Genomic DNA, 27759 nt, shown 5'->3' on the forward strand with positions numbered 1-27759 from the left:
AGTTATTTTTTAGTTTTTGGATGATTAAGAAACATCTAGACTTTCCCTGTGCCCCTTTCAGAAACAACAACCCTCAAGATCATCGATTAAATCTCAGAGGGATTTGTTCCCATCTGCATTGAGGGGAGAGTGTCCACGCCTGCCAACAGACTCCGAGTCCTAGCAGTCCTAGCGGTCAGTAGACAGTGTTTTTGGTTATCTTTTATTTCACTAAGGTCTTTTCCCTCCTTGTCGTGCCCGGAGCAAGGGCAAGGCAACCTTACTTAGCCTTCCACCCACCTTCTGCTCGGGCCTTCCAAGCCCCACTCATCCGCCCCAAGCACCCCCACCTCTACTACTAAATGCTCAAAGGCCCAGGAGGGGACTTCTCCACTCAACGCATCTCCACAAGCATTTATAAATTCCAGCTCCGTGCAAGGAATGCACAGTTGTTGTGGATGGGCAGGAGAGAGAGGGCAGAATAAGTTACCAGGAGCTGCCCTCAGGGAGCTTAGGTCTAAAAGGGGACTTCTACACAGTTTGGGAGAGGGAACTCTCAGGTGAGAAAGCTCCACCTACCGAGGCAAGCCACTCACTTTTCTGCAACTTCAGCTAGAAAGTTTTCTAGTGAATTGAAAATTCAGTGGCTTGCCTGGGGGTCACCCAGGGTAGGGAGGGACTTGGAACTGTGCTGACAGAAGAAAAGACTCCCGAACTAATCTATTCATTAAGGCAATCTATGCCTATAGGACCAGATCTCCTCAGTTTAGGACTGGACCCCAAATACCGGGTTGACCAACTTTTGTATATTAAAACCAATTCATCAAATAAGGACAGTTAAAAGGAAACAATATAACATTCGGTCGTCTGATTTCTAAGAAAGTTCAAGGAGGAGGGTGAGAATGAACAGGTCCAAATCCCCGAATTCAGAAAAAGAGGGGTCCTACGCCCCCCAAGAGACCATCAAAGGAATATGGAAACAGGAACTGATTGATCAGTACAGGGCCAGGTTTTAGATAAGATGGATGATGGGTTTCTTGTGATGTTCAAGAGAAAACTCCTTGTATCCACCTGGTCAGTACAACCTAGGTCCTCGGCTGAAGGTCTCTGAGCAGCAGGATCCTTGGAACATGGGATGTGGGAAGGACCAGAGGGCAGCAGATGACAGGGCCGGGAAGGACCAGAGGACACTGGACGACAGGGCCGGGAAGGACCAGAGGGCAGCGGGCCTCGGGCCAGGAAGGACCAGAGGGCAGCGGACGACAGGGCCGGGAAGGACCAGAGGGCAGCGGACGACAGGGCCGGGAAGGACCAGAGGGCAGCGGACGACAGGGCCGGGAAGGACCGGAGGACAGAGGACGACAGGGCTGGGAAGGGCCGGAGGACAGTGGACCTCGGGCCGGGAAGGGCCGGAGGACACTGGACCTCGGGGCCGGAGATGCCCTCGGAACACGGGACGTGGCAGCCCGAGGGCTTTAGAAGAGCCCTGGGACGTGGGACGTCGGACCAGAGGTGACCCCGGGGCTCCCCGGTCCAGAGGCCCAGGGGTAGCTCCTACCGCCCAGCCCCGCCCCCTCCCAGCCCCCTCCCCCTGGGGTCCCCGCCCCCCCCGGGATCCCCTTCACCCCGCCAGTGACCTTGACCTTGGGCCCCTCCCCCACGCAGGTGGCGCAGCGCCCCGGGGCCCACGTGGGGGGGGCGCCGGGGCCTCGGCCGCTGATTGGCCGCGGGCCCTTTGGGGGCCGGGCGGGGCTCCCCGTCCCTTCCTCGTTCCTGCCGCGGACGCGGGGGGGAGGGGGTGCTTCCTCTCGCGAGAGCTGCGCGAGTTCCGCATTTCGGAGTGGGGGGCTCGGGTGGGCGGCTCCGGGCGCGCGGCTGGCCGGGATCGCTCTGTCTGACCGTCCGTGAGTGCGGGTCCAGGGCGCCGCTGCCCCCTCCCTCCCCGGCCGTCCGGCCTCCGCTCCTTTGCGTCCTCCGGGTCCCCCGCGCCTCGCCCCGCCGAGACGAGATGAGCTTCCTCTTGTGAGTGGGGGGACCGGAGCCTGGGGGCGGGGGGCCGAGCCTTGAGGGCACGCCGCGGAGGGAGGTTGGAGACCCCCCCGGGGGCTGAGGGGAGGGCCCCGGGGGCCGGCGCAAACGCGAATGGACACCCCAGGACCTAGGTCCCAGGGTCGGGACGAGGGGGGCATTATAGGGCTTGGGTCTTCAGGTTTCGGTGCCCTAGGGGTGAGCCCCAAGCACCCCAGGCAGGAGTGGGCCGCTGGGGCCAGGAGGCTGGAGTGTAGTCAGGCGGTGCTGGGAGCGGGCTTTGGGAGACTAGGGGGACACCGAGGGTGGGGGCCCTCCTGGGGGCTTGGTGACCAGGGCCCAGGAGTCTAGCCCCCGGTGATTTTGGGGGGCTGGGAGAGGGAGCGGAGACAGTCCCAGCCGTGGCTCTAGGTAGGAGCAGGGAAAGGAGAGGGAATGTAGGGGAGGCCATTGGGGTCAAGACTAAGGAAAAGGGGGGATGGGAAAACAAAGGGGAGCAAACGGGGGGGGTGGCAGGCTGAGATCCTGATGGATGGGGCCGTTCTCTCTCAGGACACCCCCCCCCCGCCGAATTCCCATTGTCTTCATCAGCTCCCCTTCGAGTCATTAATCACGTCCAGCCTGGTGACATGCCGGCCAATGTGGTCAGAGCTGCAGCCCAGCCTCCTCCTGGTTCCCCCTCCCTTCCCGGGCTGGGGGGGGGGTCAGGGTCGTACCCCTCCTTCCTGACCCCCTCCCCGTGGGGCCCAGCCCAGAAGAGGAGGAGTGGCAGAGTTCTCCCGGGCTCCCCTTGGGAATTTCCTGTTGTCTTTAGAAACCAAACTTATCTTCTTTCCAGCCTCTGGAAAAAAACCCAAACAAACCCGGTTCCCCTCCCAACTTCCCCATTTCTGTCGGGGCCATCCTCCTAGGCCGAGCCCCTCAGGGCAGTGCACGTTTATTAAGCCCCTACTACATGCCAGGCGAGTGCTAAGTCCCAAGGCCACAAAGAAAGGTTAGCCCACAGAGTGCCCAGGTTAATGGCAGGGCCCTTGACCCCTCTTGGTACAAGTACCTGGACTCCGTGTCTGGAAAGACCTGGGCTCATCACCCAATCACTTCACCTTTCTGGACCTCCTTATCTGCAGCATGATATTCAGCCAGATGGCCAGTAAAGCACGGTCCAGCTCTGTCAATCACTAACCCTGTGACCTGTGAACTTAGGCCTAATAATGTCTTGTCGTACTAGGTCCCTACCACAGAATACAGTGACTGGCATGTAGTAGGTGCTTAATAAGTGCTTATTTCCTCCCTTTCTTGAATCCTACTTCTGCTGATCCCTGGCTGTGTCACCTTGGGACCGTCATCTTCTCTGGCCTAGAATTTCCTTATCTAATCAGTGAGGGGGTGGGACTAGATGGTCTTAAATCTGGAGCTAGAAGGGACCAAAGGAGCCCTTTGATTTACGGATGAGGAAACTGAGGCCTAAAGAGCTTGGTGACTTGGCCAGGGCCACACAGGTAGTTTGGCAGCCAAGCGGCACAGAGAACAGAGGTCAAGCCCTGTCCCGGATCCTTGACAGTTGTGTGGCCAGGCTATGTAACTGATCTCAGGAAGGAAGGAGACAAGTTTGTTTTTGGAGGCAGTTGGGGTTAAGTAACTTGTCCAGGGTCACACAGCTAGTATGTGTCTGAGACTGGATTTGCACTCAGGTCCTCCAGATTCCAGGGCTGGTGCTGTATCCACTGCCCCAAGACAAGTATTTATTAAATGCTTACTATATGCCAAGCACTGAGGATACAGATACAATGTCAGTGCTGTTATTATTCCCATTTTATGGATGAGGAAACTGAGGCAGGCCAAGGTAAAGTGACTTGGCCAGGGTTTCCAGCTAGTTCACACCTGAAGCTGGATTTGAATTTGGGTCTTCCTGACTAGAGGCTAGGCCGGGTAGGCCCTGGGTTCCCTTCCAGCTCCATGAGTGTGGGGGAAGCACTTCCTGTACATGGGCACCAGCCTGCCACGGTATTCACAGTACATCCCCCTTCTTCCCCTACAGTAGTAGCCGGTCCTCCAAGACCTTCAAGCCCAAGAAGAACATTCCGGAAGGCTCCCATCAGTACGAGCTCCTCAAGCACGCAGAAGCCACGCTGGGCAGCGGGAACCTGCGGCAGGCCGTCATGCTGCCTGAAGGCGAGGACCTCAATGAGTGGATCGCCGTTAACAGTAAGTCCTTGTTCTGCGTGCACAGCTCATGGAGAGGAGAGGGCTTTGGGCATTAGAGGCTGTCCTGTGTTCTTAAAGTATGAGATCCTGTAAGCATAGACCCATGGACAGAGGTGAAACTGCCCAGAGATTCTGCAAAGGTGAAATTGACAGGTCTTGGCCCCATGTTGGATCTGGGGGGTGAGAGAGAGAGAGAGAGGAGCCCAGGATGACCCCTGGGTTGGGAGCCTGAGCACTGGGAGGATGGGGGAGGGGGAAGGGGCTTAGGAGGAGAGATGGTGAGTTCTGTTTTGGACATGTTGAGTTTGAGGTGTTCACTGGACGTCCAGTTGGGGACGCCTGAAAGGCGGCTGGAGATGAGCCATGGGAGGTCAGCAGAGAGGTGGGGGCAGGGAAGGTGGATCTGAGCTTCAGCAGCATAGAGGCGATCACTGCAGCCATGGGAGCTGAAGAGCTCACCGAGGGAAGGAGAATGGGGGTGGAGCAGAAGGCCTGGGACAGCTCCCTGAGGGACCCCCGTGGTTAGAAGGTGGGATCCAGAGAAGCAGCGGTCAGAGAGGGAGGAGGAGAACGGGGGAGGGAGGGTCCTGGAAACCTAGGGAGGAGGGAGTGACCGATGGTGTCTCAGGCTGCAGAGAGGTCAAGAAGAAATAAGGGAAAAGGCATGTCTTAAGTGCTTAATATTTGCCGAGAGCTGTGCTCAGAGCTGAGGATAAATAGAAAAGTGAGACAGTTACTGCCGTCATGGAGCTCACGCTCTAATTGATAGAGATGGCGTGTAAAACTTTAGGCTCAGGGAAGGGCCTAGAAAGCCTAAGGGGGCAGCTGTGGGGTGGGTGGCAAGGCCCAGGGGCCCTTGGGGTACATCAGCAGGTCAGATGGGTGGCCAACGTCTGGGTCCCAGAGGCTGGAGGGGCAGGGTCAAGAGTCAGGCCTGGTGGACCCATCACACAAGGAGGTATAGAGTCAGCGACTTGCTGCCTTACTCATGTCAAAGAACCTGGAGGGGTTCTGGGCACCCAGGGGCAGGGGCACAAAGGGGGACCTCACGTGGTGTATCTGCCCCCTCACAATGAGAAAAGACCACTGGGTTTGGCAGTCGGGGGTCATTAGTGGCTTTGGAGAGCACAGTTTCAGTTGAATGATGAGGCTGGAAGTCAGATTGTAGAAGTAGAGGCAGTGAGTCTAGACAGGCTTCTCAAGGAGTATGAGATAGCAGACAAAAGCTAGCAGGGATGGTTGGGTCAAGCGAGAAACTTGGACAGAAGAGGGAGACGAGGACAGATTCATTGGCGGCTGGGAGGGAGCCAGCAGGCAGGAGACTGAAGATAGTGCCATCTTGGGGAGCACAGGGAGGCAGCCTGCTGGGGAAGTTGGGAGGGGGGAGATCCAGGGGGCAAGCAGCGTTCTCTTGGCAAGGAGAAGGTCCACCTCATCTTGAAGGATGGAAGGGAGAGGCAGCCCTCAGGGGCCAGCCTTTGTCTTGGGGCCAAGTTTGAGGCAAGGTGTTCAGCTGCTGGGGAAGAGGATCCGGGGAGGAGAGTAAAAGACAGGAAGGCTCTTGTGTTTGGCAGCTGGGAGAGTGGGAGGGGCAGCCAGGGAAAAGGGCCCGGCAGACATGAGAGGACGGAATTTGCTGTGGGCCTGCTTATGTGGTTTCCTCCAGCTCTGTTCAGTGGCGCGTGAATCCTCACATCATACCCAACTCAAGCTGTTTAGGGAAATGAAAAGAGAAGTGTCTGCAGACATTGTCGCCGGGCCCTGGCCGCCCAGCGACAGGGGAGGGGGCCCTTGAAGGACAGGCTGGATCAGCCTCCAGAGGGAGCTGGCTTCTGCCCTGCAGGACTTTGGCCCTGGAACAGATGGAATCCAGGACTCCACAAACATCATCGTCATTTCTCTAGGGAAAAAATGACCCAATTTTTGACCTTCTCTCTCCATAATTGATACAAGGCGCTTTTTAATTGATTCAGTTCAACAAGCATGTATTAAGAGCCTTTTATGTGCCAGGTTCTCTGCTGAGCACCAGAGACACAGTTTCCTAATGTGGTGGCCTTTTCTCGGGCCTCCTCCTTCCCGCTCTCTCCACACGGTCCATCCCCACCTTCACAACACGGCTTCTTCCCCTCTCTGCAGACCCTTAGATGTTACTCCCCTCTTCCCCCCTCTGTGGCCCAGCCGTCCTTGTTCTGCTGCCTATTCTTCATCTCCCGTCACCAAGCCTTTGCAGTGCATGCCCTATGGGCCAGGATTCACTGTCTCTGGACATCCAGCGTTTTCTTTCGAGACTCTGCTTCAGCGCTCCTTCTGCAGGAGGCCTGGCCTGGTGCCTGGAAATGCGTGTGCCTTCCCTTCAGAGGCTGCCCTGTGTCTGTTTTGTAGACTTACAGGTATGTATGTGTGTATATGTGTGTACATATGTGTGTGCGTGTACATATATGTGCATACGTATACACACATGTCTATGAGTCTGTGTGTGTGTGTGAACGTACGTGTGTGCATGCAGACCTACACACAGACTCTCCCTCCTGGTGTCCCAGCACTTGGCCCAGTCCTGGCCCAGCGACAGCACCCCGTAGTAAGACGTCTGTCAATCACTTGCGTGCTTACAGGGCGGGTTCCTGTTGAGCTCTGAGGCTCCAGTTCTGTGGCCCGCTGGAGTCTTCTCGTTTCCCGGTGAAGCATCCCCGTTCCATTCCGGTAGCCAGACCTCAAGTGCAGTCAGCTGAAGCCCTTCACCATCCCGATTGCAATCCATGGGGTGCTGTCCAGGGACACCGACAAGCGGTCGTCTGGTCTTTGCTTGGGGGTCCTGGTGCAGTGTTTCCCTGGATGCCCCTCCCCCCATGCACTTACTGCTAGGCCTTGGGTGACTCCCGTCCCTTCCTGGGCCTCAGTTTCCTTTGCTGTAAAATGAGGGGGTTGGTCAGATATCCTCTGCAGCCACACTTCCATAAACTTGCAGGGAGGAACAATGTGTTCCCCTTCGGGGAAGCCGTAATTGCGAGGAAGCTTTGGAAGGTCGTTCTCATGCTCATTGTGGTTAACCAGGAAGCGGGTGCCGTGTCCCGTGACATCTGACTCACACTTCGGAGCCAGGCTTGTTATGTGGAGATGTTGGTGATGATCTGATTCTTTCTTCCGTGGTCTGAGCAGAGCCTTGGCCTTGGCCTTGGTACCAGGGGGACCTGGGTTTGAATCATGCCTCAGTCACTCCCTATCTGGGTGACCTCCCCTCCCCTCCGGAGGCTGGTGATGACTTCCCGTCTGCTCTGTACAGACGTTGTAGGGACCTCGTGATTTGCATCTGGGAGCTCCTGGGGGGCCGGGACTGTTTCTGCCTTTCTTTGTATCCTCAGTACTTAGCACAGTGCCTGGCACGTGGTAGGTGCTTCCTAAAGCCTCCTTGACTGACTGACCCTGGGCAGGTCCCTGAATCTCTCCATGCCGCAGGCTTCTCATTTGTAAGATGGGATCACCTCTGAGCGCCATTCCAGCTCTGAATCTGTCGTGCTAGGAAGCACTCGGAGGCCCCCAGAAGTTTCGTTCATCAGTCATCGGGCATTTGAAGGCACCTACCACATCCCAGACACTGTTCTGGACACTGAGGACACACGAACAGGCAGCCCCTGCCCTCCAGGAGCTTCCACTCTCCTCTGTGGTGGGCAGGGACGTGAGAGGGAGCTGTGGTGAGCGGCGCTCTGTCCGGTCAGTAGCACGCAGGCCTTCTGGGACCAGCATGGTGGGCTTCGCCAGGAAAGCTCCACGAGTCCGCCTGGAGGGTTTGGTCTTTTCGTGTTTTCCTGAGCCGGCAGCGACTCAGCTGCCTGTGAGCCTGAGCAGGAGGAGCCCAGGGAGCTCGCTTCTGTGCGAGCCGGTGCTGCTGTGGGGGGAAGGGGGGCTCATTTCTTCCGGGCCTGGCCTTGGAGCCATCTGTAGCAGCTTCCTCAGCTCCTTTGGTGAGGTGGGAACAAGGGCTGCTCACCCATGCCTGATTTCTCGCGTCCCACCACTCCCTTGCCTGACTCACTTCTGTTTTGTTCTCTGGCTTTAGCATAATTAGCCAGTCAGGCAGCTAACACTAATTAAGCACCTACTGTATGTGGGCAGTGTGCTGAGCACTGAGGGAAGACCACATGCAGATAACCAGGTGCATCCAGGCCGCCCACAGAGGAGAGGAAGGCGGCCTTCGGGCCCATGACGGTAGCCCAGGCTACAGACCGTCTGGCGGAGGGAGTGCCAGCCGCTCTTTCTCCCCTTGTGTTTGTCTCACAGGCGCAGTGCCTGGCCCCTGGCTCCCTCCTGATGACCCAGCCCTGGCTGAACTTGCACCCAGAGCCCATGCCCACCGTTCTGGGGAGGAAGTACTCCCCTCAGCGGCCCCTCCTCCTTCGAGGTTCACTCAGCCCCTCTGCAGCATTCGATCCCAGTTCCAGGGACCTTGTTGAGTTCAGGGCCTGCCCCCAGTCTTTCCGCCTGCTCAAACGCTCTAGGCTCCGGGTTCTTCAGCCTCCCAGACCCCTTCCCCCGCCAGCCCCCACAGAGAAGGTGACGCCCTCCTCCATAGCTTGACTTTCAGTTCCGCCAGCCCCGGTTTGCCCCTGCTGGTTGCTCTCTCTTCTTTCCCCGTCTTGACCCTTGCTGAACCAGTTCAACTCAGCACTCTGTCCTCTGTGTGAAAGTCACCTGCCCCATTGTCCCCTTGCCTGCTTCCCCACCCCCACCCTGGGATGACTCCCAAGCCTCGCTGCCTCCGTCCCTCTTCCTGTGCTGGAGAGAACAAGGGAGCCGTTGGCTGGGTCCACCACGGATCACCGTCACTTATTCGCGGGTGAGCCCTCGCCACAGCAGGGCAGTGCTTTTATGCCTCCGCGGTTAACTCACTATCCCACTCCCCGCAGTGGCTCCTGCACACCTTCTCACCCTCCTAAACGTCCATGGCTCCCCTGCCCCCACCCTCTCAGCTGAGAACCTGCCTGATATTTTACTGAAAAAAATGTGGCACACTGTGATCTGCTCACTCTTTAACTTCTGGCCTCCAGAGGAGAGAGTGGTCAGCTTTGGGTCCTCGACTTTGTAGATGACAGTGAGGAGAGATTGAAGATCTGGGTGGAGAGGAGGGGAACGGGAGGGAGTGGTTCCTCATGGAATTGTCGGGTGATGGAGTCTGGGGCACACGTAGGTGGCTTCGCCTTGGCAAGGAGAGAAGACCTACCCCCAAACAGGGGCCGAGGAAGTGAGGAGATCCCTGACAGCCTTGCTGTCGGGCGCCAGTGAACCGTCTTCAGTAGTTTTCCAAGCTTGGCCCCTCAGGGACTGTGACCAGGAATGACCTGAGCAGGGTGCCTGGGCCTCTGTTCCCTTTGGCCCAAAGGAGAAGCTGCCTGTTTCAAGACCTTGGCAGGGATATACTTATGTCTTCTGGAGCTTCTTCCTCATGCTGAGTAGACCTGCTAAGGTGCGGCCCCTGCGTGGGCTGGCTTGCAGGCAGGACCTCGGCTTCCTCATTTTCTCTCTGGTAAAGCAGCGCAGTTGAGAGGATCGGCCCTGACTCTGGAGAGCCTTGCTGGGCCATTAGAATGGGAGCTTTGTTTTAGCACTTCCTAAAGGTTTGTTGACTGACTGACTTGTGGCCTGGAGCAAATTCCTGCCCCTCTGCAGGCCTCTTGGACTTTCCTCGACTGTGAGACTAGTGGCTTTGGAGGGGGGGACCCCAGCATCCTAACCAGACTCTGTTCTGGTTTTGTAGCCTCAGAAATGGTTTTCTTCCTTACCTCATCATCGATGCACAGGGGTCTGTACTTTGAAAGAGCTGGGCTTTCATTGATGGGAACCCCGTTGGACACTGGAGGATACCCGCACTCTGAGCAGAGGACCTGGATAGAATAGCTGGTCTTGATCAAAGACTTGCCTTGATCCTAGGGGTCTGTTCTCTGGTTACCAGCATCTCCAAGCTGGGAGGAACCTTAGGAGCCATGTGGTCATCAGCACTGGTCTTTGGCTGGCTCTGTGCCAGGCCGACCCCTTCCACCCCGGCTCTCTGACTGCACTTTTACTGTGTGACGTCCCAGGCCAACCTCCCTCGGCTACCACTCCCCTCTGCGTGCTGTCCTCTCTGCTAGAATGTGAGCCCTTTGAGGGTGAGGACTATTTGGCTTTTTCCATTTGTATCCCCACAACTCAGAATAGTGCCTGGCACATGGGACATGTTTAATAATTTTTTTTTATTCATTTACTTGAACCTACTATCAATGAGTCAGTTAACAAGCATTTAATTAAGCAGTCCCTCTGGGCCAGGCACTGTGCTCTGTACTGGGGAGACAAAGAAAGGGGAAAAGCATTCTTCCCTTCAAGATGCTTGTGACGTGGACATGGAGAGGGCCGTCCGAGACGTCCAGAGAGCATGGAAGGTAACCTTTGAGGGGTGGCCCCTGCAGCAGGGGAAGGGAGAGACCCCCTGCGGGATGGATGGACCCAAGAGAAAAATGACATCTTCACTTTCCCTCGGCTCCAACAGAAATTTAGCATGTCCTTGTAATTGTTTAAAAACCTGATTATGAAGAGAGGTCCTTAAGCTCCCCAGTCCACCGAAGGGCCGGGCCCACTAAAGTTTAGAGGCCCTGCGAGGAGGTTGCAAGTGTTTGCCGCCCACCCAGTCCTTCCTGCCCGTACCCGGAGGCAGGCTCCTCTCCTTCTCGTCCAGCCACTTTCCTTTTCCCTGCTGCCTTCAGAATGTAAAGTCCTGTAGGGCAAGGCCTGTCTGTCTGTCCTCTCATTCCCCGTGCTGAGCACTCTTCCTGGCACGAGGTAAGCACTCACTAAATGACTGTTGGCTGTTGACTGACTGGTCGCACCCCTCGCCGGTGGATAAGAGCCTGCCCCCTGACCAGGCCAAGGCGTGGCGTTGGAGCAGGACAGGCACAGAGCCTGAGAGATGTCAGCGAACATGAAAGGAGAGCCAAAGATGTCGCCTGCCCTGCGTGGTCACTGCTTTCAGCCTTTGGCGTGTCTCCGGCACACTGGCCTGGGCACACGGGGTGGGCTCTAGCATCCCAGCCTTGAGCGGGTCCTGAGGGCTTTAATGGTCCTTCCCTGAGTCTGGGGGTTGTCGTAAGCCGCTCTCTACTTCATTGAAGAATTTGGACCGCGACCCCCTTTGATAATTAAGAGGTACCATTTCCTAACGTGGATGATTTTTGTGGATTTGAAGGAAATTTGGGGCAGGGGGTCCAGAGGCACAGGGTCACGGATTTAAGGTATTATCTCCTTCAGTTCCCTCATTTTCCAGAGGATGAGGCTCAGAGAGGTTAGGTGAGTTTCCTAAAATCACACAGGAAAGAGCAGTCAGGATTTGAAGCCAGGTCCTTTGACTCCCAAAGCAGTGCTACAGAAGCCGACACTGAAGTCAGACCCAGGGCTTCTTCCTGGAAATCAGCATACTTTCCAGCCTGCTCTCTAAAAAGGGGTGTGAATTTGGCAGCCGGGAGGTGCAGTGGATAGAGCACTAGGCCCGGAGTCAGGAAGACCTGATTGCGGATCCAGCCTCAAGACACCTACCGGCTCTTGGCCCTGGGCAAGTCCTGGGGATTTAACCTCTGCCTGCCTCAGTGTCTCCGTGTGTAAAATGGGCCTAATAATGGCACCCAAGTCTCAGGGTCGTTACGAGGAGGAAATGAGATGATGTTTGGAAAGCACTTTGCGAGGTGCAAGCACTCCGTCGAGGCTAGTAGCTGTTCTTCTGTTGTCACCGAGTCCCAGCTCCGGCTCGGTAGCTGTCGATGAGGGGCTTGGCCTCAGAGTCCTCGAATCCCCTGCTAGCTCCCCTCGCATCCACTCTTTGCTCTGGCGTTTGCCGGTGGCCTCAGGCATCTGTGGAGGCAGGCGTCCCCTACACCAGCTCTCCGTCACTCCAGGCAAAAAGCCTTTGCCAGTCTTTGTTGGGTGTGGCGCGTCCCAGGCGGGAGCTGAGAGCAGGACCCTCTTCTCGGAACTGCCTTTGGGCCCACAGGTTCACTTTCTCAGTCTCCCATCCGCTTTGACACCCCTTCCTTCAGGGTCACGTGGGACCACCTGTGCCCCGGGCAGCCCTGCCCAGAGCGTCTCAGTCCCTGATGCCGTTTTCCACGTTCCTTCTGGCTGTGACGCTGGCTCTCGTTCTCCTGGGGGAGAGAACCTCAAACAGCTGGCCCCAACAAAATAGAGGCAGTATTAATGGAAGGAAATTCCAGAGGGAAGGCATGTGGGGAGAGGGGAGGGAGAGGAAAGGCTTCCTGCGGAAGCTGGTACTTGAGCTGAATCTGAAGGAAGCCGAGAGGAGGGAGAGCCTTCCAGGCGTGAGAGACAGGACAAAGGCCTGGAGGCTGGAGATGGCAGTGTCATGTTTGAGGAGTGGCAGCAAGCCTGGCAGTGTCCCTAGATCCCCATGTACACGGAGAGGAGGCAGAGGCGAGTATAGGACGGCCAGAAAGGGGGTGACTGATGAAGACGAACATGCCTTCTCCTCGATGCTGGGGAAGAAGTCAGACCTGTGGTCGTCAGGTGGACGGCAGCTGCCTTGTTTCTAGGCAGTCAGTCGCTGATGCCGGCTATTTGCCTCTTCCTTTGATAATTCCTGGAGAAGCCCCCTGGTGGGCAGGCCCAGCATCGTCCCTGGGAGGGAGCGGCGCCCTCCTCTCGGCTCTCTCCCGCTGCTGGCTGATCGCTCGGGACTTCCTGTGGCCCCTGAAGTCCTCCTTCCTCTTTGGGGGAGACCAAGCCAGCCGAGATAGAGAGACTCGGGAGTACGCAGTGACTGTCGCCACGTCACATGCCCTCCCGCGTCGCTCCCCGCCTTGCTTTTGCCTTCACGGAGATGAGCATCACATTCAGAGTTTGAAGGTACCTCAGAGAAATCATTGGGTTACGGATGGAGAAACTGAGCCCCAGAGGAGGAGACTCAAGTGCCCAGGGTTAGCCTGGCAGGCTGAAGGAGACCTCAGAGGCATCCGCGAAGGGAGGAGGAGACGAACTTTGGAGCCCAGGTCTCGCAGTTCCCAGTGTGGCGCCCGTGACAGCACAGCAGAGTCTGGGGTGGGGACCCCGCTGTCGCTCCCGGCCCTCTGCGCTCAGCATGCTGGGCCTGGGACCCAAAGGGCCCTCCTTCCTGGGGGTAAGAGGAGGTGATCCGGGGCAGGCACGAAGCTGCCTCCCCAGAGGCCTGGCTGGGAGTGGCGTCCAAGGTTTGGAGAAGCCCTTCATTGCGGTCTTCCTTCTTCATCCTTGTTGGTAACTCTGGGAGGGACGCTGTGGTCAGCTTTGGGGGACCCCGGTGGGGGCTCAAAAGTAATCTTCTGCTTCTATCAGGCTTCCTGCTTAACAAATCCCTGCTAGAACCGAGGCCGAGAATGGCTGGGTGGGTGGAGGGGCTTTCTAGCAGAAGCCACCTATTACCAGCCGTTTCCTACCTCTTCCGTCCTCGTCCTCAAGCAGCCAGTCAATAGGCATCCATGAAGCTGTTCATATTTATTACTTGCATCAGGCGCTGGGGATATGGAGATGAAAAGAAACAGTCCCTGCCCTTGGGGAGCTTGTACCAAGTCATGGGGGGTGGGAGTGGGGAGGCTAGCAGCTAGGACAGAACCAGGCAAGGCCTCATGTTAAACGCAGTGCTTGAACTGAATCTTGGGATTCTGGGAGGTAGAGGCGAGGAGGCATGGGGTACAGGCTGGGTACAGGCTTGGAGATGGGAGGTGGGATTGTTGGGTTCAGAGATCGGCAGGAAGTCTGCTTCGGTTGGAGCCGAGAACAGTTAGGGGAATATTGTGGCCTGATTCTAGGAGGCCAGAGGGAGCTGGTTGGGAAGGGCTTTCAAAGGAGGAGGGAGGAGAGCTTTGGGACCTGCCAGGGAATGGCCTGTCCTGATAACCAGATTTCGGGCGAGGCTCTGTCTCTGCCCTGGCTTTGTGGTCCTTCTTTGATGGGCTGGACACAGGCAGTTAGCCTGTGGCACCCTAAGTCATACCCTTCCTCCCTCGCCTTGGGCATCTGGCCCTGCTTTGTTTTACTGGGTGCATCCTGCCTGGAACTCATCCTGGCTCCACTCTCAGCCAGCCCAGGAACATGAGGACAACTTTTTACTGAGGCATGTTTGAAGAATGTTTTCTAGTGGTCAGCGGTCAACTAGCAGGCATTTATGAAGCTTCTACTGTGTGCTAGCCACTGGGGATGCAAAGATAGTGAAACAATCCCCAGAGAGGCATCAGGACACCCCGTAAGGGGTTAGAGATGCTAGACTCGGGAGTCAGGTAAATGTGTGTTCATATCCTGCCTTTGACACAGCCATTGTATGACCCTGGACAAGTCACTTGAACTCTGAGTCTCAGTTTTCTCACCTATAAAATGGGAATCATAACCTTAGAACTGCCCTCCTAGGACTGAGGTCAGGCTCCAATGAAAGGATGTCTGTAAAGCGTTTAGCAGACTTTCAAGACCTGGGTTCAAACCCTCTGTCTGACGTGTGCTGTGGCTGTGTGACATAGGTGCTCTGGGCAGCCCTCTCTAAGATGGTGAGCTGCAGAGAAGTCATAGTCCTGCCCGTCCGGGAGATCCCTACACTTCTCCCCAGTGAAGGTCACTTCTTAGAAGGTGTAGATGGGTGGCAATCAGCATTGGTGGAGGGCTTTCTCAGGCTGATAAAACCATGGGGTCTCAGCACTGGAAGCACTTCAGCAGCAGATGCCGAGCAGAGGGAGCTGAGCCCAGTCTCCACCCTCTTAAGGAAGACCTGGGGAGACTTTGGCACCCTGCCCACCAGCAGCGCAGGGAGGTGAGCTTGAGGCGGTGGGGGTGTGAGGTTAGAGGGGAGGAGTTCATCCGGGGAGGGGAGCCAGACCAGGCAGCCGGGCAGCGGGTGCGAGCCACCATGCAGGACGCAAGACCAGGCAGTGGAAGAGGAGATAAACCCAAGCAGCGAGCTTCCATTCTCCGGTGAAACAGATAAATAACCTAGCTTAGTGCGAGAAGAGTTTCAGTCATTTTAGTTACATCTGACTCTGCATGACCCCATTTGGGACTTTCTTGGCAAAGATACTGGAGGGGTTTGCTGTTCCCTTCTCCAGCTCACAGATCAGGAAGTTGAGGCAAACAGTGACTTGCCCAGGGTCACACAGATAGGAAGGGGTGAAGGCTGAATTTGAACTCAACATGGTGCTCAGTGCACCATGGCGGCCCCATGTGAGAGGAGAGAACGCGAACAACCAGAAAAATCAGGAAAGGCTTCCTGGAAGAGGTGACATTGGAGCTGAGCCTTAGGGATGGTGAGGAGGGAGAGTATTCGGGGCATGGGCACAGCCTGGGCAAAGGCCTAGGCGGGGGAGGAATGGCCAGTTTGGCTGAGCTGTTGAATGTGTGAAGAATACCGCGAAGGCAGAAATGTAGGCCTGATGGTTGCTGGGAGGAGCTCGGAAGCTACACCGGGCATGCGCACTTTGTCCTCGCAGGCACGTGGGGACGCTGCAAGTTCCTGAGCACCACGTGGGCTCTGCTGGGTACTGGCTGTCTGACCCTGGGCCAGTCCCTTGGCCACCATCCCCTTCTCTGCAGAATGGCGCCAAATACCGCTCTTCACTTCTCTCTACCCGATTTCATTTCTATTTAAAGTATTTGTTTTAATTTTGAAATGCAGAGGTGCCATGGTGTGTTGGATAGAGTGAGCCTTCAGTCCTGAAAGTCCTGGGTTCGAGTCCTGCCTCAGACCATTTTGGCTGTTTGAGCCAGGGCAGGTCAGGACACCTCTCCCCTCTCGGGCCTCTGGCCAGGCAGCTCTACAAGATGACACTTGCTGCTAGGCCCGGTAGAGGGAATTTCCTTCCCCAGGAGCTCTGTGGGCAGCAGCCCCTGTGCTGACCTTCCCGAAGCAGGCCGAGGTCTCATCACTGGGGCCTCGTTGTTTACTCTCCTTGTCACTGAGGGCTGGGGGTGGGATCACAGCCTGTGGAGCTGAGCCCTTCTGTGCCTCTTCCATGCTCCAGTAGGTGCTTTGGGAGCGCCTGGCAGGTCGTTCCCCATCAGCGCACGCGCGCACACACACACACACACACACACACACACACACACACGAGCGCTCATGCACACACTGAAGCAGCTCCACGTACAGGCCCCCCAGGGGCCACGCTGGTGAGCTATGTGCCTGTCGTCTGAATTTGAGCTTGTTTTTATTCTGGATATACCTGGATGTACTTGTAAACGTACATAAGACCATGGATTTATAGCTGGGTTGGGCCCGAGAGGCCATTGAGTCCAACTACCTCATTTTACAGATGAGGAAACTGAGGCACAGTGCCCTTAAGAGACCTACCGATATAAAATGTAAGCTCCTTGAGGGCAGGGACGGTTTCATTTTTCCTCCCGTTTCTAGCACCTAGCAAAGTCCCTGAGACGCACTAGGTGAAAGGATGGGTGGCAGGCAGAGATCTCTGTGAGAACAATGATCAGAATGGTTGACGTTATGAAACACCTCTAGGTTTGTGCGGTGTTCTCTCTGCATCCTCAGCGTGGCCTTTGGGGGGAGGTCTTACCTCAGACACATACTGGCTGTGGGGCCCTCTCAGGTGACATGCCGAGGGTCACATAGCTAGGAATCGAACTCAGGTCTTCCTCAGCCCGCTCTCCATCTGCTGTGCCAAGTTATCGTTATTCCCATGTGACAGATGGGGAAACTGAGGCCCCCAAAGGATTAAGTGAGTTGTTCCAGTTCACACAGGTAATAAGTAAGGAAGCATGGCCCCCATTTAATGCAGGACTGCTGTTCTTTCTCCACAGCCGTGGATTTCTTTAACCAGATCAATATGCTCTATGGGACGATCACCGAATTTTGCACAGAAGCAAGCTGCCCAGTGATGTCTGCAGGCCCCAGGTAAGAAGGGCTCCCCAGGGCCTCTGTGTTTGTTAGGTGACTTACAGACGCATCCCAGGCATTGCCCAGAGAGGGCTGGCCCCTTTGGTACCACCCTCTCTGTGTCTGTGGGCTCAAAAACATCTGCTTCTCCTTGGCAGCCTCTTGGTGCATTTCATGTTCCCATTGATGCCAAGGAAATGTGCCAGGCCCTGGGAATACAGAGACAAAATGGAATCAGCCTCCTGCCCTCAAGCAGCTTCCATTCTATAGGGAAGCCACCATGTACAGATACAAATATATACCATTTAAATAAGAGGTAACAGGGTTGGGGAGGGGTGCCACAAGCAGCTGGGTGACCAGGACAGTCTGCAAGGTGGTGTTGAGCTGAGCTTTGAAGGGGCTAGGAAGTCTAAGAGGGGGATGGGGGAGCAGGGACTGCACTTCAGGCATGGTGATGGGAGATAGAGTGTCCTGTGGGAGGGACAGCAAGAAGGCCAGTATGCTGGACCTTCAGAGTACATGAAGCAGAAGACTATAGAACAGGCTGGAGAGGTAGGAGGGGCCGGGTTGTGGACGGCTGGGTTGGATCCTGGGGCTCCCATGCTGACTTGATCAGGCCTGGACTTTAGGTGGCTGAATGGAGGATGGTCTGGAGTGGTGAGGGACTCAGGCAGGCTGACCCCCTACTGGTTAGCATAGTGGTCAAGGCAAGAGGGGAGGACGCTCTGTGCCAGTGTCAGAAGAGGGAAGGAAGTGCTATTTGAGAAGTGCTGCAGAGGTGAAATTGACCAGAGGTGGGGCAGAGGGGAGATTGACCAGAGGTGGGGCAGAGGGGAGATTGACCAGAGAAGGGGGAGGGGGTGACATAGACTAGAGATGGGGCAGAGGTGAAGTTGACCAGAGAAGGGGGGGTGAAATAGACAGGTCTTAGCACCATCTTGGATATGAGGGATGACAGAGAGTATGTAGGATGACTCCAAGGTTTTGAACCTGGGGACCTCCGAGAATGGGGGTGCCCTTGATGGTAGTAGGGAAGGGAAGAAGGGAGAGGTCATGAGTCAGCTTGGGGCTCACCACAGGCTGGCCATGCTCCAGCAGCCAGGGCTGGGTTCCTGAACCCAGCATCAGTGGTTGCCATTTCTCCGTGGGGCAGGTCTTCCTCTTTCATCAGACGTGATTGACTCAGCCTTTCTTTAGTGCTGGTTTCATGGACGTTTTCCCCAGAGGCAGCTTGGAGGGGAGTCAGGAGTGACTCAGGTGGTCCTTGTTAATAAGTTGCCTCATTGAGTCAGTCAGTGGCCTTTGTTGTTACAGTGCCCTCATGCAGAAAAAGTGAAATACCTGTGAGCGCTTCCCTTGGGTGAGAGCTCTGAGGTGAACAGTCTGCATTTAGTCTTATTTGGTCTAAAGTTTAGAATAAAAATAGACAATTTTTTTTAAACTTCTCTGTGTAAAAGTGTCATCTGAAGAGTAGGGAGAGGCGGCCCACAGTGGGGCAGAGTCCAGCAAACCTGAGCTCAGATCCTCCCCTCAGGCACTTAGCAGTTGTGTGACCTGTCCAAATCACTTAACCTCTTGAGTCTTGGTTTCTGCATTTGGAAAATGAGGATAATAGCATCTTCCTCATAGGATGACTGTGAAAATGAATGAGATCAACATATGTAAAGCAAAGTCTTTATTTTGTACATGCCCATGTGTATCTGTGTTGTCCTCCCTGGCTAGATCAGGAGCCCCTCAAGGAGCGCTTTCATTTTTGTCTTTTGTCGTCTCAGCACCTAGCACGCAGTAGGGGCTTCATAAATGCTAGTTGACAGTGATAGATATGAGATACTGTGACTTTCACGGGGTCTCAATGGATCTGTGTCCACAGAGGGACTTTGCATCATTTCTTATACTGCTCTAAAGTCTGGGTCCTTTGCAGATGACTCTGGGGTAGGGGGATTTGTGAGGGCGGGGAAGGGTGGAATTGGCATAGCTCCAGGAACTCTTCCCACCCCAGACTGAACTGGAGTCCAGCTGGCCCCCTGCACACTGACCTGTTCAAAATGATTCTGCTTTCAGATTTAAGCTCCCTGAGGGCAGGCTCCAATTCCCTTTGCAAAGGGTCTTTGTAGCCACAGCAGCTGGCTCATAGTAGGTGCTTCATAAACGTTGACGCGAGTTACATCGAGTTGACTGGGGAGGGACAGCTTTCTTGCCACCTTCTTATCGAAGCATCTCTCCTGCAGATATGAGTACCACTGGGCCGATGGCACCAACATCAAGAAGCCAGTTAAATGTTCTGCTCCCAAGTACATCGACTACCTGATGACGTGGGTCCAGGACCAGCTGGATGACGAGACACTTTTCCCATCTAAGATTGGTGAGTTAGAGAGCCCCCTAGAGCCCAACAACCTTTTCCAGTGATGGGGGAGAGCCAGTTAGCCTGGCCACTGTGAAACAGTTACACCCTAGTTAAGTGTCCGAGGTGAGATTGGAACCCAGGGCTTCCTGTCTCCCAAGCCGGAGCTCATTGTGCCCAGCCTCGTGGCCTCTTCCTATCTCGTGGACCTCCTTGGCCTCTCCACGGATTGATCCTGTGAGCCACAGGCATTTTTTTTTTCCTTTAACAGGACTTTTCATTCATACACAACACATTTCCCAATGGCAACCAGTATGTCTACAGCTCTTCCTCTGTGCCTGGCTCTGTGGGAGAAATACAAAGAGGGAGGGGATGGTCCCTCCCTGGAGAAGCAGTGTGGGATCTTGGGAAGGGCTTTGAATCCTGGCTGTGTGAGTAGCCACCTCCAAGATCTTAGACAAGGCAGGCCTCAGTTTCCACATCTATAAAACAAGGAGGGTTTGGACTTGGTGAACTCAGAGGTCCTGGGCAAGCCCAGTGGAGCTCCCCTCCTGTATCTTGGCCCAGGACCCATAGAAGGCCCCTCCCGTGCCCACTCCCACCTCGTCAGGCACACCCTGGGTTATCAGTAAGTGCTTGCTGACTGACTGATTGACTGACTGACTGACTGAGGCTACACAGGGCCTTCCCCTGGGAGAGCCTTTAGAAGGGCTGGCTGGGTCGGGGCTGTCTTGAGGAAGGAGACAGGCTAGGTCTGGAGTCACTGTGCGGTATACTGAGGAGTCCTCAGCAAATAGTGAATGAATGCGCGAGGAATCAGTGGATGAGGGAGAGACAGACAGACGCTCATTCTACTGGCTCGGCTCAGCCTCTGCGGAGTCTCTATGAAAGCTGCCAGCTTTTTGTTCTGTCCCAAAGGTTCACCTGGTAGGAACTCCCAGGACCCCCATCTGCACCCCCAGCTTTATGAAGTGTAAAGTAGCTTCTCTTCTCAAAATATGGGGGTCTCCTGCTTTCAAAGGATCACTTTCTTTTAAAAGAAAGGTTTTAGTGCTGTTTTTTCCTTTTTAAGATATGTGACAAGCTTTTATTTTTCTGTCACCTTCATTCCACCCTTCAGCCCCCCCACCTCCCTTCCCTGTCCAGCAAACCTTTCCTTGTAACAAAGCATAGAAAGGAAGAGGAAAAACATCAGTTCAACAGAACGCATTTGCACACGGGCGGGCGGAAAGCCTCTGCTGTGCTCTGCACCCATAGGCCCCCACTCCTGCCAGGAGTGGGGAAGGAGGTACATCTCCTTGTCTCTTGCTGGGGGCTGCACCTGGTCATTAGGTTGGCCCAGAGCACTGGGGACCGTCTCTCTTCACGTCACTGTCTCACATCTGGCACCCCTCCCCAGAGGAACGGCCCTCCCTTGTGGACAGTTAGACAGAGTCAGTCGGTGCCGAGCACCATGCCCGGCTTAGTGATAAAAAGTAGGCTCTGGAAAAGTGATCGTTGACCTGGCCTGAAACAGACAAACTCTGGCCTCCTGTGGCCCCCAGCCCACCTCTGCTTCACCATCCGCCTCGCTCGTTCTCTGGCCCATGAGTGAGCGGCAGGGCTCCTTCCGTGGAAGGCTTCTTGACAGAGAAAGGAGGCAGGCTGACCACCCCAGCCACGTCCACTGCTGACTGACTGACCAGCCAACTAACGGGCTGACCGAGGTGGATTTCTGCCCCCAGGGGTCCCGTTCCCCAAGAACTTCATGTCGGTGGCCAAGACCATCCTGAAGCGCCTGTTCCGGGTCTACGCGCACATCTACTACCAGCACTTTGACGCAGTGATGCAGCTGCAGGAGGAGGCACACCTCAACACCTCCTTCAAGCACTTCATCTTTTTTGTGCAGGTGCGTCAGACCCTCACAGGGGAGAGGAAGGGGCCTCAGGGCTCCTCGAGGGAAGGCTCAAGCCCCCTTTACTCTCTGGGCCTGAGCTGCTGCTTCTAGCCCCAGAGCTAGGATATCAGGAATGCCACTTGTCATGCAGGGATGAAGCTCCGTGTGTCTGTGTGTCTGTGTGTGTGGTGATGGGCACCCGTTTGGAAAAGGTGGGATTTGAATCCAGGCTGAATCCAGGCTTTGACCAAAGTGCCAACAGGTCCTGTTTACACACAGACATGGGGATAGGGATTGGACCGGGGTTGCATTTCTGTGGGAACTCCCAGATGAGGAAACACCCTTCACCGGTGTAGGCCTCCACCTTCTCTGAAAGCTTATCTGTCTAGAGGCTAAGTGACCCAAGGGCCATGAACTTTAAAAAATATATTTTTGATGACTGCATTTCAGGGCGTTTGACTCCTTGGCCTGACAGGGTTGGCCTGCAGGAGTCATCAGGCCAAGATCCCCTGGGCTGCAGCCCCGCTGCCTCCTAGCCTTAAACACAGGAGGCAGCGGCAGGGTCTCAGATGGGCAGGCCTTGCCCAGGTCTGGCTTCCCAGGCCTGTTATGCCCTCAGGTAGTCACCAGGGCATGTGAAAATGTCAGAACAGAGTAGGTGGTTGGCCCCTCTAAATCATGAAGCCTCCGCTCTCCTCAGGGGACTCACAGAAGTAAACTGTTCTGCAGGATCTCTGGAGCCCTGGAGAAGGATCTGTTATGATTGTTATTCCTAACTCTGTGGGGACAGTGGGAGGCGGGCCGAGAAGCCCTGGGGTCCAGTGCCACTTCTGACACCATCTGGCACAGGGTCCGTAGCACCCAGCTAGGAAGTGTCCGAGGCAGGATTCAAACTCAGGTCTGCCTGACTCTAGGCCCAGTACTCTCTGCATTGCTCTAAGCAACTAAGTCAGGATGCACAAGAGAAGACAGTGACCTGCATTGGTGGAGGGGTCCTCTGCAGCCGCAGCTCCCTCTGCCTGTGACCTCGTGGCCGCAGTCTTCTCCATCTACAGCTTATATGTGGGGCTTAATAAATGCTTGTCCATACAGGGAGTGATTAATAAGAAGGTTGAATTGTGGACTGATTTGGTGGCTCTCTCTCCCCTCTCCTCTTTCCTCTTTCCTCTCTCCTTTATCCTCTCCTAACACCTTCTCCTGTCCCTCCCTTCTCCCCTCTTTTTCCTCTCTCCTTTATCCTCTCCTAACCCCTTCTCCCGTCTTTCCTGTCTTTTCTCTCCTCTCCCTTCTCCCCTCTCCTTCCCCGTTCTCTCATCTCCTGTCTCTGCCTTCTCTTGTCCCTCCCTTCTCCCCTCTCTTTCCTCTCTCCTTTATCTTCTCTTAACCCCTTCTCCTGTCCCTCCATCTCCCCTCTTTCCTCTCTCTCTCCTTCCTGTCCCCTCTCCCTCTCTCCCTTTTCCTCTTCCTCTCCTCTCCCCTCTCCCCTCTTCTTTCTTCTCTCCCCTCTCCTTTCTTCTCTCCTCTCTCCTCTCCTTACCCCTTCTCCTGCCCCCCCATCTCCCCTCTTTCCTCTCTCTCTCCCTTCTCCCCTGTCCCTCTTCCTTCCCCTCTCTCCTTTTTCTTCTTCTAACTCTCCCCTCCCCTCTTTCTTCTCTCTCATCTCCTCTTCTCCCCTCTCTCCCCACTCTCCTCCCTGCCCTCCAGGAGTTCAATCTCATTGACCGACGTGAGCTGGCCCCTCTTCAGGAGCTGATTGAGAAGCTTGGCTCCAAGGACAGATAGATGGCCGCAGAAGGACGACCCCCAGCCTGACCCAGCCCCTGGTCACTCCTGCTCCAAGGGGTCATTTCCTCTTGTTCAGTTAGGGTGCCTCAGTGGAACCACACCTCTTTGTCTTGCCTGGAGCCAGACTGGCCAAAGCCTTTGCCGCCTTTGCCCCCTCTGCCTTGGGGCACCCCTGGGGGGCATCCTGGGTAGTTAATCATAGTTATTTCTTCTGTCACCTGCAGCCTGTTGACTCTCTGGGCTGCTACTTGTTCCCTGGTGGGGGGAGGGGGAGGGCAAGGACTCCAGTGTCCTTCACGGGCTTTTCTTTTTAAGCAGAAATTCTGATTCTGGGTCCGACATCCCCCTTCCTCCTGTTGCTTTTTGCAGTATTTGAAATGCTGGGTGGGGATGGGCCTGGGATTTAAGACATCCCACCCATCATCAGTAGACTCAGAACTTTGGGAAGAGGTCTTGCGAGACACTTGGGCAGCTTGTCCAGAACTTGGAAAAGGATTGTTTTATTGTTCTGCTAGATCTTTTCTTCTCAAAGTATGGGGGGGGGGTTGAGGAAAAAAAGATCGATGACTATACTTTTAGAGCGTGCAGGAGTAGGTAAGGTAAGGACTCTTCTGACGGGCTGCCCCTCCTGGGGCCCAGCTCTGCCAGCAGGCATCAGGTGGCCCGCCAGCGACCACAGGAATTCGTGGCCAAGACAGGACTTGGGTTTTGGGCACGGACTCCCTCAAGGGAGGGAGCGTGGTGCTTTTTTTTTGTTTTTCCTTAAGTGAATTATAGGCTTTCTCAATATAGACTTTAGTGTGTGAAAGGGCCCGGTTCCAGTTCACCGATGCTTGGGAGCTTTTGTGTTCTAGGAAGGTGGGGGCAGGGGGTTGTTTTTTGCGAAACAGAAATGCCCTGTGTGCAGACGCGGGGCTCAAAGCCACTGTCATGGTGTTTTTGTTTTTTAATTTTCCACCACATTTGCAACGCTGGGTGGGGGGACGATTCCTCGTGCATTTAGGACTGCTTGAGTTCTGTTGTTTCAAGTTTGTTTGGTTCTGTTTTGAGTTTTTCTCCATGCACTTTGAATGAACCTTAACTGCCTTAAGTAGGCCATTGGCATAGGGGGGAAAGGTCCCGGTGGTGGGGACTCCAGGGAAGCCACCGAGAAAGCCCTGCCATGGGAAGAGGAGCCCGGCAGGTGGGGCATTGTCTGAAGGGCCACAGTCTAAGGGGCTTCCTCACGACCGTCACCCGCAGGACAAAAGGGGCTGGACCCTGGGGAGAAAGCATCTCCTTTGTGTGCTTAGTGTATTTTTGTATCACATGATTCTGGGCAAAATGTGTTTTCTCTTTGGGGGAAAAATCTTTTCTAGTTGGTTCCTAAGGGGGAGGACGACGCTGAGTTAGTGGGAGATGCTGCGGCTTTGCAGCGAAGGATGTGGCTTCAGGTCCTGCCAGGCTGCCACGGACTTAACCTGGGCGATCTGGGACATGGGTCTTCCTTTTTCTAGGCTTTCTTCTTTCTCCTTAAAATGAGGTATCAGACTGGCAGTGTAGGGGTTGAGGACGGCTCCGTCTGACCTCTGACAATGACTGCCTGTGTGACCCTGGGCGCATCATCTAGCTTCTGTTGGCCTCAGGTTCCTCATCTGTAAAATGGGGGCATCGGGCTGTATGCCTTCTGATGTCCTCTCTGGCTCAAGCTCCAGGATTCCTGACCCCGGGCTTCCTCAGGGCCGGGGCAGTGGGTGTTAGGCTGGCTTTCCTAGCATCCCCCCAGTGGGCAGGCCCAGGGTTTGGAGAGGCCACTTGGCAGCCATCTTGATGATGTCCACCAAAAGAGAGAGAGAGAAGTCATGCCTAATCATCCGTTTGTTTGGGTTCCACCTGTTTGTATCACTTAGTGGAACCAGCCCTGGACCTGGACACACTTACAGAAAATGTTTGTTAAGGTTTAGAGTAAAACCATCTATCTTGACCAAACCCTAGTTGGGAAGGTCCATCATCCACCAGGGAGATCACAGGCCCTCCCACATGGCTCCCTGGGCAGTCATCACCCATGTCTTGCCAAAGAGGATCCACCCGATATGACAGATGCCTTCCCCTGGTTCCTTTTGCCTTTCCCACATCGCCGGTGCAGCTGTCCCACCTGTGGGCCCTCACTGCCTTTATGACAGCTCCCCTCCCTGTCCAGGGCTTCCTCACCATGGATCTCACCATTGCTGGGTCACCTCTCTTTGATTCTTCTGTGAGCCTGGTCTTTGCTGACCAGAAGAGAGAATGCTAAATATGAACTTTACAAACACATTTAATCCCACCAGGACAGAAACCCCAGAGGATCCAGTGTGGTTTATTTTTCTTTTTCTAATCCTCCCCACCCTTTCCACATCCATCGTTGCCAGGGTTGTGGTGTTCTGCAGGTGATTGGAGGGGGGCAGATTGCTTTCCCCCATGCAGCGGCAGATAATCCGACCAACCCAACAGAGTCCTGCTGCCTGAGCTTTACAGTGAGAAGATGTCATCCACAGAGTTTTTGATCAGGTTCCATCCTTAACTTTGCATTGCTTGGCTTGAAAACTGTTTTTTCAAACCTGCAAGAGAGGAATGTGTGTACCCAGCTGCTGGCTTGGTTTCTAATCTTTTCTAGTTTTACATTAAAATATGTAGGAAGTCTCCCATTCTCCTGTAAAAGCTCACCAAGTCATTAGCATTCAGTCTGTGGATCAGAGGTCCAGAAGGGACTATGGACACAATCTATCCCTGCCCACTTCTGTGACGTTCCCTCTCTTTATAACTGAGAAAAGGAAGGCACAGAAAGGAACAGTGATTTTCCTGAGGTCACACAGCATAACCATGTCAGAGCCTGAGCCTGGGCCTGCATGTCACATTCTCTCCCTGGTGCTTATACTCAGTCCTAAAATTTCAAGCTGGAAGGGGGCAGTACAGAGGCTCTAACCTCACTGGAGTCAGTGAACTTGGTGTTTTTATCGGTTTGAATCACTTGATTTCAATAGAATCAGTTGCCTTTGTAATCCCATGTATGTTATTTTATGCATTTAAATCTGTGTTTTAAAGGGGTGCCCAGGTTCCAGACTGCCAAAGGGGTCCTTGACAGAAAAGAACATGAAGAAGCCCTCTATTTGATAGATGAGGTCGGTTCGCAGGCCAGCCTGTAAAGGCGTGGGTAATGCCTGGGGTAGCTGTTCTAATACTGGGCACTCCTCCTGGAGGAAGAGTGTCAGCTGGCCAGCTCTTCATGTGTAGATCATTCATAAGTGCTGCATTTATGGGTTAGGGCTTGCCAAAGTCTCAAGGGTCTGTGGATTGGAAGAACCTCTCTGAAAAGCCACTGGGGGCTTGTAAAATTATGCCATTAAAATATGAGACAGGTCCGTTGTGAGTGGGAGCCTGTTAACAGGATCGTAACTAAAACCAGTGACCTTGCTGACCTTCCCTTGACTGGGAGGAGCCCGGCTATAGAAGGTACTTGGAGACAGTGAACAGGGTCCCCTTGGTGGAGAGGCTGTAGGGATAGGTGAAGCCAGATGATCTCCAGTGTCCCTTTCTTACTCCTAGAATAGGATTTTGGGTACCCATATTAACTTACATGAAGACTGAGGAGAAAGTCTTTGACTAAGACCTAACCAGAATTAAAAGACAGTGTAAGCCAGTCTGTAGGGCAGAGACAATATTGGTGTTAATGAGAAGTGGTTTCCTCCCTCCCTCCTTCCCTTTCTTCCTGCTGCAGGCTTGCCCCTGGTCCTGGGCAAGTGCAGTTTCCAAAGACAGAGGGAACAGAGCACATATAGGCCACTAATAGTAGAGCTGGAAGTGATAGAGCCTTCCTCCAGAGGCCTAGTGGGTTTCCCATTCCTGCTTGGTTTGGTCTTACTGTAGAGAAGGTTCCTGTTTGAGGATGGGTTAGACTCAATGGCCCTGAGGTCCTTTCCATCTGAGAGGTTCTGTGGCCTCCTTGTCCATCACGCTCCTTACACAGTCAGGAACCAAGGCCAGAGTGGCCACGTGAGCCCCTCGCTGGTGCCCTGTCCAGTGTGTGGGCTTGCTTTTAGCGTCCTAACCGAAAAGCGAAGTAGTTCACGTTTTTTTCTGTCTTCCTGTGTCTTTATCAGGGCAGCCCCTGGGGAGAAGGGTAGGAATTAGAAGAGGAGAAGCCACCTTCGAATGAGATCTGTCCTAGCTTCATCTTGATTTTTAGTGTCAGTTCCAGAAAATTCTGTATTCATTCAATGATGTGTTAGAGGGCTAATTGGATTGAGGATATCACACCTGAAACCCACTTGGGTTCTTTTCTGTCAATACCACATTCAGTCTTGGAGAGTGCTCTGTGAATGAAAACTGGTTGTGAGCAGTGGAATACGAGGGTGAGACTAGGGCAGTGCCCCAAGTGGCCAGTACGTCCCTCCCACCGAGGCTGATTAGTGCTCAGCCCCGATCTGCCACTCCTACAGACGAATCAATGCCTTTGGAAGAAGTCTGCCTGAGGTAACCTTGGTTCTGACCCAGCAAGTTTTTATAATGTTTTTTACATCAATTCCAGAAGCTTTAGTGACTTTCCCTCCGTAAGTTCCCTCAACTTTTTAAAAGAGTGTTTTGTATCGACTTTTGTAACTTTATTTTCACTAGAATAAAGCATGTGGAAAGAAAACAGTGACTTGATCTGATTTC

The 27759-nt window shown here is 54.5% G+C and overlaps 1 protein-coding gene across 2 annotated transcripts; it reads left to right on the forward strand.

Annotated features, from left to right (window-relative positions):
• The first annotated feature begins 1776 nt into the window (after positions 1–1776).
• Positions 1777–27739, forward strand: MOB1A (MOB kinase activator 1A). Of its 2 annotated transcripts, none has more exons than XM_021007728.2 (6): positions 1777–2001; positions 4049–4212; positions 17011–17104; positions 19315–19448; positions 21152–21315; positions 23008–27739. In XM_021007728.2, the coding sequence occupies exons 1-6, from the start codon at positions 1988–1990 to the stop codon at positions 23083–23085; spliced, it is 648 nt and encodes a 215-aa protein (XP_020863387.1). In that variant the 5' UTR covers positions 1777–1987; the 3' UTR covers positions 23086–27739. The 2 variants fall into 2 exon arrangements, with proteins under 2 accessions (XP_020863387.1, XP_020863386.1); XM_021007727.2 differs by having other exon boundaries at positions 1779–2001; positions 4046–4212.
• Positions 27740–27759: the final 20 nt, after the last annotated feature.

The sequence above is a fragment of the Phascolarctos cinereus genome, unplaced genomic scaffold (genome assembly GCF_003287225.1).
Source record: "Phascolarctos cinereus isolate Bilbo 61053 unplaced genomic scaffold, phaCin_HiC Scaffold_2;HRSCAF=192, whole genome shotgun sequence".
In the NCBI taxonomy this organism is placed as follows: domain Eukaryota; kingdom Metazoa; phylum Chordata; class Mammalia; order Diprotodontia; family Phascolarctidae; genus Phascolarctos; species Phascolarctos cinereus.